General features: G+C 40.3%; 1 protein-coding gene across 2 annotated transcripts in view; it reads left to right on the top strand.

Annotated features, from left to right (window-relative positions):
- The window catches only part of LOC145456059 (uncharacterized), a 29,877-nt gene that overhangs the window by 3,894 nt on the left and 11,452 nt on the right, over positions 1–14,531 (top strand). Inside the window, exons 2-6 of one of the 2 annotated variants that reach the window (XM_080334092.1) lie at positions 428–561; positions 836–1,099; positions 2,224–2,385; positions 6,944–7,075; positions 12,690–12,863. In XM_080334092.1, the coding sequence (XP_080190218.1) occupies positions 428–561; positions 836–1,099; positions 2,224–2,385; positions 6,944–7,075; positions 12,690–12,863 (866 nt within the window). Of the gene's footprint in view, positions 1–421; positions 562–835; positions 1,100–2,223; positions 2,386–6,943; positions 7,076–12,689; positions 12,864–14,531 lie in introns of both variants that reach the window. The other variant, XM_080334091.1, reaches the window with a different exon arrangement.

Raw genomic sequence — 14,531 nt, 5'->3', positions numbered from 1 at the left:
AAACCAGTAGAATTATCCCACGTGGGGCTGTTGGTGAATGCCGACAAGTTTCGAAATAAGGTTCGCGCACTACTCTGTCGAGAACATTTGTAGTTTCGATTATATCTCATATCTCCCTACGATGTCAAAATCCTGTGATCAAGACCAGTCATCAATGGCGGTGGTTAGGTAAGTTTGCCTACTTGCGCTACTTCCTCAAGTGGTTTATGATTTTACACTACTTTTACTTATCCGTTTTCAGTTTATATTGCAAATCTAGGCTTAGAAAAACGTTTTTACTCACTTGGTTATCGCTACCTATACTTGTACTTGTACGTACAGTTATGCTTGAGTAGAAATTTATGACCTTACTTGCATTTCTACTTGAGTACAAATGATAACGCCCAATCAACGCAGGAGACATTTATTACGTCACTTTCAGTTGCAGAAGACGCAACGGCCATGTCGAGATCACGCTCGAGCGCGTCGGATATATTCGTTCAACCAGACATGCAGATTTTGAAAGCGTGTTGGAATATTATATTATGTTTTATGGGAGACGACAATGCCGCATTGACAAAGGTGGGTTTGTTCGTGGTTTTTAGATCTACTAATATGCTGGCATATATTTATTTTATATATTATCTGGTGAGCTTCTTAAGGGTACCGAACTTCAATATACACTTGAAATGTACCCGTACAATGTTCTTTCCAAGTCTCTGCTAATTGTTGACGATTACCCCTGACGAGTGCCGGGCTCATTTCAATATGAATATAATATTCAATTGTATATTATCTGTTGTATATTATTATTATAATAATTTTTATTACATTATTTATATGTTCCTATTCATAGAACAATCGGTCGATCGGTAGCATCGTATCCCAAAAAAGGAAGAAAATCTGGAGGAAGTCAAGCGGATCATTTGGATTATTACGACCTGCCGATTTATATGTTAATAAAGAGAAATCGGGGTCAGCCAGTCGGCCAAAGTCTTTGTTCGTGAAAGACGATGCCAATACCCCCAGTCAACCCAAGAAACCGGCCAAATCTCTACCCCCAGCGACGACAAACATAAAAAACACTTCCAGTGTCGGGAACCTCACTGTATTGGAAAAGGTGGGTTGACTTAATCAGCGTATATATGGTTTTGATTTATTATGACTTCACTTTCTGCGCTCGTTACGTCACAATTCATCGGTTTTTCCGAAAAAATCGCTTGCCTCAAATTACTATCTTGGCTTGTCCCATGACTAGGACACAGGTTCTCGACCGACAACGCTAGACTAGCGTTCCTGGGGTGCGGCAAGACTGAGTATTATTTGTAAAGGTTACAAAATAAAGTAAAAGACCTGAATTGACTACCGCACATTCTCAACCAATCAATATTTATGTGTCCAGCGGCTTATTTTATTGGTAAATTGTCCGATCCGGCCCTGATCTGATTGTTATTTTCGCTTGAAGGAAATCACAGGTAAGTGTCACAACAAAACTGCAAAAAAAGTGGTCTAGCATATATGAATTCTAAGGGGCCCATCGGTAAGAAGTAATCTGGCGACAGTCATATGCTCATAAAAACCGTCACTCCGGCATTCGTCCGACTTGGATCATGCTACCAAAATTTCTACATCGACTCCAATCGTTGTCTGACCGAAATCTTCTAAATTCGGTCGAGACGCACTCTAAAATATCGGATCTGCGCTCCAGTCCACTCATGAGCTATTTGGGCAATCCCATGCTCGTTTTGAATCATGTTGACAAAGCGAAGTAGAATGAGAACAATTGACGTTGGACCGGGGCCTACGATATGGTCATGTTAAAATTGATGGAATAACTGGGAACGACGTGAGTGTTCATCATAGTCAATTATCTATTTATGCGCGGTGAAAAAGTAGAAAATTCTAATATTTACTTTCTGCCAAGTGGAATATTCAAGGGTAAATACATTGATTTCAAGCTTTTTAAGGGGTATAAATATCTTCTTTTCTAGAGATAATCTGGCAAAACTAATGTGATATTCGTAATCAGCGACCTTGAAAACGCCAGAAACGGCTCCTAGATGTTCTGCCAAAACAAAATCATTTTGTTGGCCAGTGTAATATATCAACTAGCCCCGCAAGCATTATAACCTCTGTCTCCAGCAATATCACCGTCGACGGAATGGCAACGTTATCGGCAGATGTTAACTCTTTGCTTTTCGTTATCACTGCCGCGATCGCCTTCAACTCTTCCGCCTCTTTCAGGTACATTTCCTTGTTAGAGCTGGATTAACGACACCGTTCCTTCGGGACGAGATCTACTGTATGATAATGAAGCAACTAGTGGACAATCCGTTTCCATACAGCGCGGTACTTGGTTGGATTTTACTGGCTCTCGTGACTGGCAGCTTTGCGCCTTCAGAGATGGTGAGAGCCTCAAATATATTGATATGCGATGGAGGAATTTGAACGATATCATCAACTGTTCACTGGTCCACGTGAAGTCTATATTCTTTTGTTTCGGATTTATCTTTCCCTGTATATCAACGCGACCAAGAATGTCATTCACCGCCATGCATTCTAATGTGAGTCAAGTCGACCGTGAACATCGCCTTGTATCATACAATAGAATCCCATGTTCGTAATGAATATTCGTCCATTTGATTGCCTTGCTCTTACGGGTCTCTGGGAGCAGTTCAAACCAGTATCGCAGATGAAAACATCAGTCCAACGGTATTCTATGTTCTTACCGAATAGCTCTGTTTCACCTCCTATCCCGATTGAAAACAAGGGTTTACGGATTATCCTTCCTCGCAATGTTGATGCGTCACCGACTCTCAGAACTTGCCTATGATTAAACTTTCGGATGCACAACTCAACTGTTTTGCGTGGCGCGATTTGACAGTACTAACAAGTCTCTATGATCGTCCGTGATTCAATGCTACATCTACATCAATGCAACACACCATTCGGGCTGCACGTTTATGTTGGGTTAGAAAAATGAGGCGCAGAACCTATAGGTGTCATAGTGTGTAAATTATGAATGATTGATGTACAGCCTGCTCAGTACATCGAAATAGAATATACGATGAACAAAATGTATTGTGTGATTTTGTTTCCATATTGCGAGTGCGTGTCATGCGACTGAATTGATCTGACGACCCGAGTACGATATTTTGAAAGCTATTGTTTTCTTATAATTAGGGTTAGTTTGAAAAGGCTTCGGTGTGTCAAATCTTCCTAGTAATCATTTGCAATAAGTTATGATCGAAGCTTTACGCGGCAAATTATGTTACCACATTCCGAATTAGATGTAACTTGAGCTCTGGTTACTTTTCTCTTACTGAGTTGGAGTTATATACTATTGGGCATTCCCGACTTTCTTGCAGGCGACGAATGAGGAATTCACACTATTGAATGACTTGAACCAGATATAACGAGAAGCGTTTTCGTGCTAGGCGTGACGCCTATATCAGAATAGATAGCTCTTTCGCGTTGCTTTCCTACCCGTATCTTGGTATCTTATTTCTTTGAACACCTGGAAGGGATACGCCGGGAAACCATTCCATGCAACGTTACATTTGGTAGAATCTACAATGCTCTACCGTAAATGCATTAGTGCATGAACCTCGGCGAATGTTGTGAGGAATTCTACGCGTGTCGTAAACCGCACACCTAGCATGCGAACTATTTAACCAGCCTTACGACATATACCTGCAATCATCAAAACCCCAAAATATGAGAGACTATATTGCCTTGAAATCGCAAACCTATAGTCCGAAGGTAAGCTTGTACGATTTAGGCGTCTGGTTATGTTCGATTGAGGAAATGAGACACTTTCTGGACCCGATGAAACTATCTCTGCCGTTTTTGAGAGAGGGTGTCGTTAATGCCATGCACCTCTGCGCCGAAAACCTCGCTGGATGTCTTGAAAGCCGACAGTTGCTATCATGATGGCAGGTTATTGATATCAAACTACACGGGGCACATGAATTGGAGTGAAAATCCAGAACGAATCCCACAATAGAACTTGGACGGAAATCGGATCTAACGTCTGTGTTCAAAAATATCACAAAACTGATTGGGAAATCAGTAAATCGTACTGTCAGGGATTTCATCTATAATTATAATATATACACGAACATTTTAAGACTTTAAAGACGCGTCCTATAATGCGTGACCCATCAACAGTATTAGTATTAGTAGACCAGGGGTGGCCAACCTTTTTTTCCATTCACGGCCGCATTTCGACTACTCATGTTGTCTACGGTCGCATTCCAAGGGCATGGTCGTAATGAACTAGCTGGACGCCAAATACCCATATTAAAGTGTCTATGTCCATGTCCGGTGAACTCCGGACTAATCTATTTAATCATATATAGGCAATTAGGCAATTACACGCACCGAAATCGCGAGTGGTCGCTGATCATGTAATAGGATTTGCTCATTGTCGCGCTAAGAGCGAAAATTTGTTCTGATAGACCAATAAATTTCGTCAATAATATCAGTAGTTTTACATATTACTATATCAAACATTTATCCTTTCTCAGCCCATGTGATCGGATTCACGGGTAGAGTTGACAGAAGGGGTTTTCGAAGATTTAGGGAAAGTTATAAATTATGATGCATCTTCGGGTGGCCAATTGTCATTAGTCACTTTGTTGTATGCTGTTATTTCTTGAGCTCCCATCAGGATTGTCGGTATAGTGGAGGAGCACACGATTCCGAGTTGATATTTCTATATGAGGCGCTGTTCGAATCTGTAATGTGGGGCTCGGATTGCAATATGGGCGCTACTATAATAAAATCGAAAAATGATGTCACATTGAATCGCGCCCAGCGCGAAGAAAACTTCATGATTAATTAAAATCTCACAAGAAATCGGTAGTCGAATTCGTAAATTCAAATTGCATGTTGACGGCCGCCAACACATACTAATTGAATTACGAGTCCACGGTCGCACAAATTACCTTCTACGGCCGCAGGTTGGCCACCCCTGCTGTAGTAGACCGACCGAATGCGTGTGCATAACAATCGTGAATATATGCAGGCCGAGTTAGCGCGTAAGTAGTGCTGGGCGAAATCGAGTACCGTACTGACGCGATTCCGACTCGAGCGTTGGAGCACCGCTCGCTGTGACGCCATACCGGCATACATAGTAACAGCGAATTGCTCAGTTCAAATATCCATGGACCTTTCATACGACTGTAAGAACTGCAACTGTTGCCAGACTACTTACAGAACGCTCCGTGTAGGGTAGGTATTGTAATATTAGTCGATGCCACCAGTTCACGAAACCCTGACTATTATCCTAATCATCCACGGCTTTGTGGCGTACGTATGTCGTGTAGGTGTTGTTTACTGACATCATCATAGAGCAGGGGTTCTCAACCAGGGAGGCGCGCCCCCTTGGGGGGCGCGAGAAATTGACCACGTCTGTATGAATTCTGACTAAGAATGTGCTTCACAATCATTCTGAGAAGACGATTGTTAAAGATGAAACTTATTTTGTATTCAAGAAATCTCGCCAAATTTTAACTCCAGCAGTCGCGCACAACGGAGTATAGGCTGATTTCAACTTCATTTGAGCAAATTTTTGATATTCTTTGAAAATTTGGAGCAATTCCCATAAGTTTGGGGAAATTTGTCAGAAATGTTAAAGACTCAGCAACTGAAATGCGGATTCAAACTGGGCGTAAGACATACCATATCTATACTATTAGATCAGGGAAGGGCAACATGTTGCTGTAGATGGGAATTTGTGCGACCGTCGACACCTAATTTAATTAGTATGTGTTGGCATCCGTGGACCTGCAAAGTGAAATAACGAATTCACTCCCGAATTTGTGAGAGAATTTAATTAATCTTGAAATTTTCTTCACACTCCGCGCAATTCAACATAATTTGATTTTTCGATTTTAATATAGTAGCGCCCTTCTCACTCTGAGCAGGAATCGTGTGCTCCTCACGAAAGAAATTTGTTTATGGTTCATTTGGACGTTTTAATATATTTCCAATACCGCTACAATCGACAATCCTGATTGGGGGTCAAGAAATAACAGCATGCAACCAAGTGACTAATAACATTTGGCCCACCCGAAGATGCATTATCATTTATAACTGGCCCTAAATTTTCAAAAGCACTTCCTCATTGAACCCTACCGGTGTATCTGATCACATGGGCTGAAAGAGGATAAATATTTGATAATAATATGTGATACTGCTACTATTAATTACGGAATTAATTCGTGAATCTGAAAAATTTTCGCGCTCGGCACGACAAGAAACAATCCCAGCATATATTCATAACATTGCGACTCGCGATTTCGGTACGTACAAAAGACCTTTGTTAAAAGTATAATGGTCCGGACTCCGGAGTTCACCGGCAATGGATATGCCCAGATTAGGTATTTCGCGTCCAGTTAGTTCATTACGGCTATGCCCTGGAATGCGGCCTTGGGCTACATAAGTAATCGAAATGGGCCGTGATTAGCAAAACGGTTGCCTACCTCTGTATTAGATGATGTGCTCTTTTAGACATGACGAAAAGTGTAGGGGGGTCAGGGGGGCGCAATATTTTTGACCATCCCCAAGGGGGGCGCATGTCCAAAACGGTTGAGAACCGCTGTCATAGAGCGAGCAAAATTCTGTCGTCAGAACTATTACTGGTGGCTTGCCGCAAAATCAACTGGCAGAAGAGACGTTGTTGAATAGTTGAATGTTGATGACTTTATGAAATCACCATTCAGCAAATAAAATGGTCAATTATTTTCAACATGACCTATGCTACGCAGATGCAAGTTTGTTGGGGACAAACAAGCCTGTTGCTTTGTTTCCCTACTCGAGTCCTACACGTAAGGAGTTATGCATCAATGGACCGTAGATTTGTCATGATTATCGCAGTGCTATATTGTGACGTCAACTGTCGCTTTATCAACGCGTTGTTATAGTGAATTGAAATGTTCCCTTTCTACGTTTTCCCTAGATATTGGAGCACGTGCAAACATTTATCGATCATCATCACGGTCATGCTTGGGGAAGATACTGCGCGGAGAGATTACACCGAACAATACTGAATGGGCCGAGAACAAACCCTCCTTCGTCATTGGAAATTCAGGTCGGGCGACTGCCTTCTTACCAGAGGTGGTCAGTAACGGAGTACTTCTACTTTTTGAAATACTTGAAGTAGATTTTGCCTACTCGCACTAGTTATTAAGTAGTTGTGATTTTAGACTACTTGTACTTCTACTTGACAGTTTTCAGCTTTTTACGCAAAGATAGGCGTAGAATACCTACTTACTTACTTACTTGTGAACCACAACTCTTACTTCTACTTGAGTAGAAATTCCGGCGTTACTTCTACTTGAGTAGCGAGGATGACTACTTTGACCACCTCTGCTTCTTACCCCGCAACTCTAGACATCGGGGTGCTCTAGAAGTAGCCTATGAAAATTCACAGGATATTCTGTCTTCGTTTTATGGTATTCTTGCATGCTCTAATATATCCAAAGATTCTAAATATTTTTTACAATGTTGTAGTAGCAATAATTTGCAAGCAATAATTTGGAAATTGGATATTTTCCAAGAAGGTATTTAATGAAATAGTCCTGTATAAAAGAACATTTCTAAAAACTCACGTAATAAGCCCTTGCTTTCAGCAGGGATGTTCTTTTTTATTGCACTTCCAGTTTGTTCGTTCAGTTTTCGTGGTTGTTTCATAACCTGGCTTGTTTCGATAACTGGATATACATTGGTTGGATAAGCGTAACGACCACAATGAGATATCCTATACACATCAGCAATTTCCTGGAACATGGCGAACTTCCCTTGAGTATTATATTATAACTGACAAGGAATCTATGATATTCTCTTTTTATCATTTGTATGTGAATCTATTATCGATATGGGTATACTATACGCCGATACATAGGTACTTGTACCATGGTACATTTGCTTCAGTAGCCTGCATTGAAGGTCTGTCACAGTACAGCACCTTTCCGCAGCATAATGCTCGCGCATCGAGTCTGCGACTGTGCGTGTGTCGTGTAACTGCAAACGGAAGTAGTTCAATACAGGCAAACTGTCTAGTGTCCACTGTGAATCAATATCTAATTGCTTTGTAATACGGCAAATAATTTTAAAATAATTTCAGGTATGTTCGTACACTGTAATGAAAAACCTGTAAATAGCTTCCAGTATAATCACGTCAAACGTAATCCGATGAAGTTTTGAGGCAACCACATTTTGCGGAACACCAAATCTATACTTACTCAAAATATCATACTGTATTCTGGGAATCAGTTGTTTTTACCAGCGCGGGACATTACTTTCGTCGTTGCCTTATCGTCATTGAATTACAGTACATCTGCTGTATACGGAACTCGTATACATTTACGTGAATTCGGGCTTAACTGCTGGACTTATTCATCGAACTCATGTGCGTTACTTGACATTACGCTTGTCAGCATAATCACATAATGCATTTTATGCGATTATCCCTGCACAAAACTTGAAATCCATCGCGCCATTAACAGCTAACCTTTCGTCCTGTCGTTTAGCCCCAGGACATGCGTTTGCATGTACTATTTAGAGACGTGCCGTCTCCATGAAATAATCTAAATTGTTGCGAGATTTCCTGCGATGAATCGTCACAAAATTTGTGCGGCAAGGCCTTAGAAAATATCACTCCCAATAAAAGGCGATAAGGTGGATGTTGTTACCGCGTAAACCAATTTACGCTGTCAGCGTGATTCGATGTACGCGTGATCAATGGTTATATGCTCCCTGAGAGTTATACATTGCCTGAATTGCCGCACGGGATGCCTTTTCCGAGTTGCCTGGTTAAATTCAAATCCCTCGCTCCTTGTATAAATGTAATATGAGACATCCATAATAATTGTTCATCGGTCGGCATGTATTCATACACTCCAAAATAGATAAATATTCCGTGGTTGTCTGTGAAGAAGTGATTGGTTTCGTCGTACAGATTTCCATATATGAAGTATTCTTTCGTGTAGTGAGATTCGAACGGTCCTCACGTGTGAATCTTCGTGACAAGTTTCAATAAAACCACGTCACAAACCTAGACTGGCTTCCAGGGGCAACTATTCTCCATACCTGAAACAAGAACAATCATTTGCCGGCATAGCATGGGCTGCTAAAAGTAACGTGGTAAATTTCTACTCAAGTACAAGTAGAAGTAACGATATACAAGACATGACAAAACTACTTCAAGTAGAAAGAGCAAATGAAGACCCGAAAAAGTATTCCAGTAAGTATTTTCAAAAAGTAGATTTGGTCGATGGGTCACACACTTTTAGCAGTTTTGAGATTTCGAAAGGCTGAGATCTTTGCGCCCATTTCAAAATAACCAATGACACTACAAGTACCTGCAATATGTATTCAGTTACCGTGACACAGCGGTTTTTTCACACGGTAGTTGTTATGAACATTTCACGCAGCAACAAAGCCTACTACTTCATTTATCACCACCTCTCGTACTCGCACGTGATGTATTAGGTATAAAGCATGTGTCATGTCGAGGCATAGCTGACGAATGTTGTATACTTGGACTACGAAACTGTTCAAAAACTACGGACAACTGACTAACCCTTTTCATCATACTATTACATATTTCATGCAGAGACAGAATCACGTTTTGACAGTTTCTAGTTTATAAGTCGGGATCTGACCAGTATTTCAATGTTGTGGACCGGACCGGTTACAGTATGGCGAGATTCGGTGCTTTTGGGCCGGCTTCTGCTTACTCGATAATCTAAGGGTTTTGCTACGTTAGTCAGAATCTGAAGACGTTATTTTCCATAACATATTCGTCTCTCTTGTATTTATGTGCGGTATTTACATACCGCAGTATGTCGCACCACACTATGATAATGATGCTTGATCGTGAAATTCGTAATTGAAGACTGTATCCGACCTATTCATGTTCAATGCTCATCTTTACCTTAAAATTATGATTATTATAAAGTTAAATCTTATATTGATCGTATAAGTTGCAATAATAGCTTTGTCCTCTATTATTATTGTTTGGTATTACATCCGTCAACATTCCGGTAATAGTCAGTCGAGCAAATCTGTAAGCATATTTATATGGCATTGAGACGCAACAGACTCAGTTCACACTTGGGCAAGTACTCCAGTTGAACAGAGAAAACGCACGTGCGAGATTATATTTTCGTGTCCTCGTGACGAATAGGTATTCATTTTCTCCCTGATTATTCATCTTCCTCGTGTGAGGCATTATAATTTTTATCAGATTTGTATTGTCGCATATTTTCTGGTTTTCTATACGCGTGTAGCCACGGGGCATGAATTAGAAATAGACTATGGCAGCAAGTGCTAAAGCCTAGATATTGTTATTGATAAAAAGTGCTTTTCCGAACGCTCAATGAATGACGATAACTTCTTTTAATCGTCACTCTTTCGAAATACTGATATTAAATCAAGATGGTCCAGAAAAAAAATCATGAAAATCAGATTCATGCCTTTCCGGTTAGCACATGTATACACTCACGATGCTCTTTACACCTTCGAATAATTTAGATTGCTCATTAGGGCTCTTCAAAAATGACTTTTTTTCTCAAATCGTACAGGTTACTTGATAAAATTGTTAGGTTACCTAATTTAAGCCTACACACAAAATTTGGTTCAGTTCCAGCCAGTAACCGCTTTGCTACAGGAGAAGAAAGTTTCTATTTATTATATAAAAATTAATGATAAAAAATTTGAAAATTTTCTGTTCACCCCATGAAAGTGTTAGGCTGTCTATAGAAACAATCCTCACCAAATTTGGTTCAGTTCCAACCAGTGGAAGCGGAGTTATTGCCGTCGAAAAATTTTGATTTGAATAAAATAGTATTTACGGTGAGCACAACTGTAATAAATAAACAAAGAATCAGTCACCGTAAATACTATTTTATACAAATCAAAATTTTTCGACGGCAATAACTCCGCTTCCACTAGTTGAAATTGAATCAGATTTGGTGAACATCGTTTCTATAGACAGCCTAACACTTTCATGGTGTGAACATAAAATTTTCAAATTTTTTATTATTTATTTTTATATAATAAATGGAAACTTTCTTCTCCTGTAGCAAAGCGGTTACTGGCTGGAATTGAACCAAATTTTGTGTGTAGGCTTAAATTAAGTAACCTAACAATTTTATCAAGTAGCCAGAACGATTTGAGAAAAAAAGTCATTTTTGAAGAGCCCTATTGCTCATATCATTGGTTCTCAACGGCCGGCCCGCCATATATACAACAATTTTATAATTCAACAGCAAATGAAAGTGGTTAGGCGCTAGTCCATTATTAATTAAAGAAATTAAACACCATATTTTGTAATAATTTGAAAATTTGTAACGCATTTTTACTGTATCGTGTCGCAATGTAGAGTGTATAGTCTACTTTGTTACGATGCTGCAAGTGATGTGCAACTGAACTTTTCAAAAGTATAGCCCAAAAGTAATTCAACACCAGTAATATGTGAAAGCTAAGACTACTTTTCAAACAAAATATGTTAAATTCTGACAGTAACCACGGACAACTGGCAGTACAATAGATGCTGATAAACGGTGTCCGGTCAACACCGAGAATGCACATTACCGAGAATGGACACCTCCGAGAATGGGCATTACCTAGAATGCAATGCAATGTATGCAATGCATGCATGTTATGCATATGCACAGTTCGTGTGTATGTGCATCACGGCGTTGTCACATTCGGTGTCGATTCTCGGGTATAAATTCTCTATAACGTTCGTCTCAGTAGGTTAGATTCTCGGCATTGGTTATTCTCGGTAACGTTCATTCTCGGTGGTTTCCATTCTCGGTGATGGTTTTTTGGGTATTGGTATAGAGCCCTGATAAACACCAAAGGCGCATTACCCTCAATAGAAACCAAACGATCAAAATCAAGTGAGTGGTTTTCAACAGCACTTCGCAACAGGACTATGGACCTTGCAGAAACTTCAATAGAACAACATATAACAGTGGTTCTCAATCTTTCTGTCTTCGCGGACTCCCTCAAGGGCTCCCGTGTACCCCAACGTTTTTTTTCTTCATATTTAGCCCTATTATCGTGAAACCGTCATCTTTCTTGCGCAAATGTAGCTGTAGAAATTTGGTAGACTTATATTATTTCAAAGCGAATTCTGCAGCTGCATTTATTTAATACGTGGTCATATCTTGAAATTCCGCGCCTTCGATTTGATACGAACGAGTACCAAAATCTATTTCCACAAAGATAGGTGGTGGGGAATGTAATGATAATGGGAAACGCTTTCTATCACACCTTCAAGTATGATGGCAACATATATGGCAATAGCACCAAAATATAGGAAACAGATTTTTAACGAACATATAACGTCCTGCCAATAGCATCTCATCTTGAAGTTATTATGGGATAGCGGTTATGTATATGACATGTGAAAACGGATTTTTAAAAACAATTCGAAGTCACTTGTCACCCTGCCAGACCTTACTACTCCAAGCTCTATTTTTCTGCAAACCTCAACAAAACATCTCTAAACATCAATATGTTTGTATCAGTAGGCTATTGGCAATTAAAATGAGTTCTCAGAGTTATGATACTTCATCTAAGACGGTCATTTTGTTGACGTGAGTCATGAAGTTTTAGCCGTTATGAAGCACAAACTTCGCGGACCCCCGGTTGTGAACCACTGGTGTCCATAATAGCATCCTACTTTCCAGGCCGCGCGATCAACAGAGCTAATGACGTTTCCAATTACGTGCATGGATAGCACGACAGTAGTGGTATCCGTGGATCCCGCAAGCACTTCGAGCGAAGTCTTGGATTCGGTATCTGCCGAATGCAAAGTTGGAGATACCTTCGGCTGCTGCATTGTGATGAAAGTGGCGGAAAAGGTGAGGTCCCTGAATGTCATCGTGTATTGTAACTCAAATGTGCACAATACGTGTATGGGCCGCTCATGAAACCTGTCCGTGTATTTTATCCTGCATCGGGCGAATTCGACATGTATATGCGGGTTGTGCCCGGTAGCTACTTTTTGAATGATATAAGCTTATCTTAACAGTGCCTTCTAGTTTTCTAAATCTAAAGAGTTAAAAGTACGTAGCCTTTGCTGAAAAACCGTAAAAAGTAGAAGTGGCGGTTGCCCTACGTTAGTACCCTGCGGGAAAGAAACACCCCAGCAAAATATACTTACCTGAACGACGTAACAGTGAATATCTAAATTTCGATGGTCTTAAAATCGTGCGTAGTTATAGAGATTTCTCTGATAAAATGCCTTCGGAGATTATTGCAAATCGTCCACATGATTTTTAGTGTTGTTTTTTTTTCAACGTCGACACTTCCACTGTATACTTTTCCATTTCGATGATATATAATATCTATCTATCCGATTTTTCAACATGTAGACTTGGTTTCATTACGAATTCCGCACCGTTATCCATCGCCATTCACGATTTATGCTATCGTGTGTCAAATGTAGGGCCTACCTAACCCGCAACGTAGTTGAGCATTCCTGTTATCATCGATTATTGCGCTCTTCGCAGTTTTCGGTCGATGTGGTGTCAGATCTCAACGCGTAACTTGACAATATAACTGCCGGCAGTTAGTTGAAGTGACTCCTTAGATGCGGAAAAGCATTTATGGCTGGTGTTACCCCTCCAATAAATACTGTTTTCCTAACCGAAACCCACATTACACTGATTTGCAGTAACGCTATCTCGCGTGTCTCGAATGAAGACAAGGTCGCTGATAATTTCCAAATTATCTGCTATCAAAGATCTGTTTCGTCTCGGCGTCAGTTCCCGTAAATTGGTGAATTGAAATTTTACCATGCGTGGCATTTTTAAAGGGTACAGTCAACAGTAAATTAGCGTCAAGCTTCCTGTTAGACTCTACCGACCACGTTATCTGCATAGCTTCTGAATGTTGTCACGTCGTAATGAAAATCGCATGCCAAAATTAAAAAATCAGAACTTTCCATGGGTTGCAGCGAAGCTTGCGTTGAAAAAGACTTGTTGCGAGAAAAGGAACCTTGGACAAAATTTTATTCCGAGCAGCTATTCGCAGGTAGCATCAGTATAGCCATCTCACCTATTAGTATAGTACAACTTGGGCGCATAATTTGGCATGTGTCTTCATTCCATCACGTATTTAAACTCAGATTTGAGTAATACATAGCGATAGTTCCTCCGTCTCTTCCGCACTTGCACGTATGTTGCGAAGCCTAAAACAAGTCTAAACCGAAAGTAATTCGACCCATTCGTGTAGATATGCTCTTTGAAAACAAATGCGTCATAATACGCCATCCGTACATAATGAGAGGTGAGTTAACACTACAGTAATGGATTGAGCTGCGCGCTGCGTTAAGAACAGCAAGGCTCAAATAATTTTGAATCATGCGCGCCATGTACAAATCATTTCCGCGTAAAGGTGAAGTCCTCTGTTCAAGTTAGCAACCGACATATGAAGGAATCTTGTGTCTGCAATAACGATATCGCTTATGAATTAGGCTGCACTTGTTCTTGAATAATGCCCTGCATTGTCTGGTATTTACGAAACGA

The sequence above is a fragment of the Botryllus schlosseri genome, chromosome 14 (genome assembly GCF_051294905.1).
Source record: "Botryllus schlosseri isolate E-star chromosome 14, Bs_hap1, whole genome shotgun sequence".
Taxonomy (NCBI): domain Eukaryota; kingdom Metazoa; phylum Chordata; class Ascidiacea; order Stolidobranchia; family Styelidae; genus Botryllus; species Botryllus schlosseri.
The sequence above is the reverse complement of the archived record's forward strand: the minus strand, read 5'-3'. Positions and strand labels throughout refer to the sequence as shown.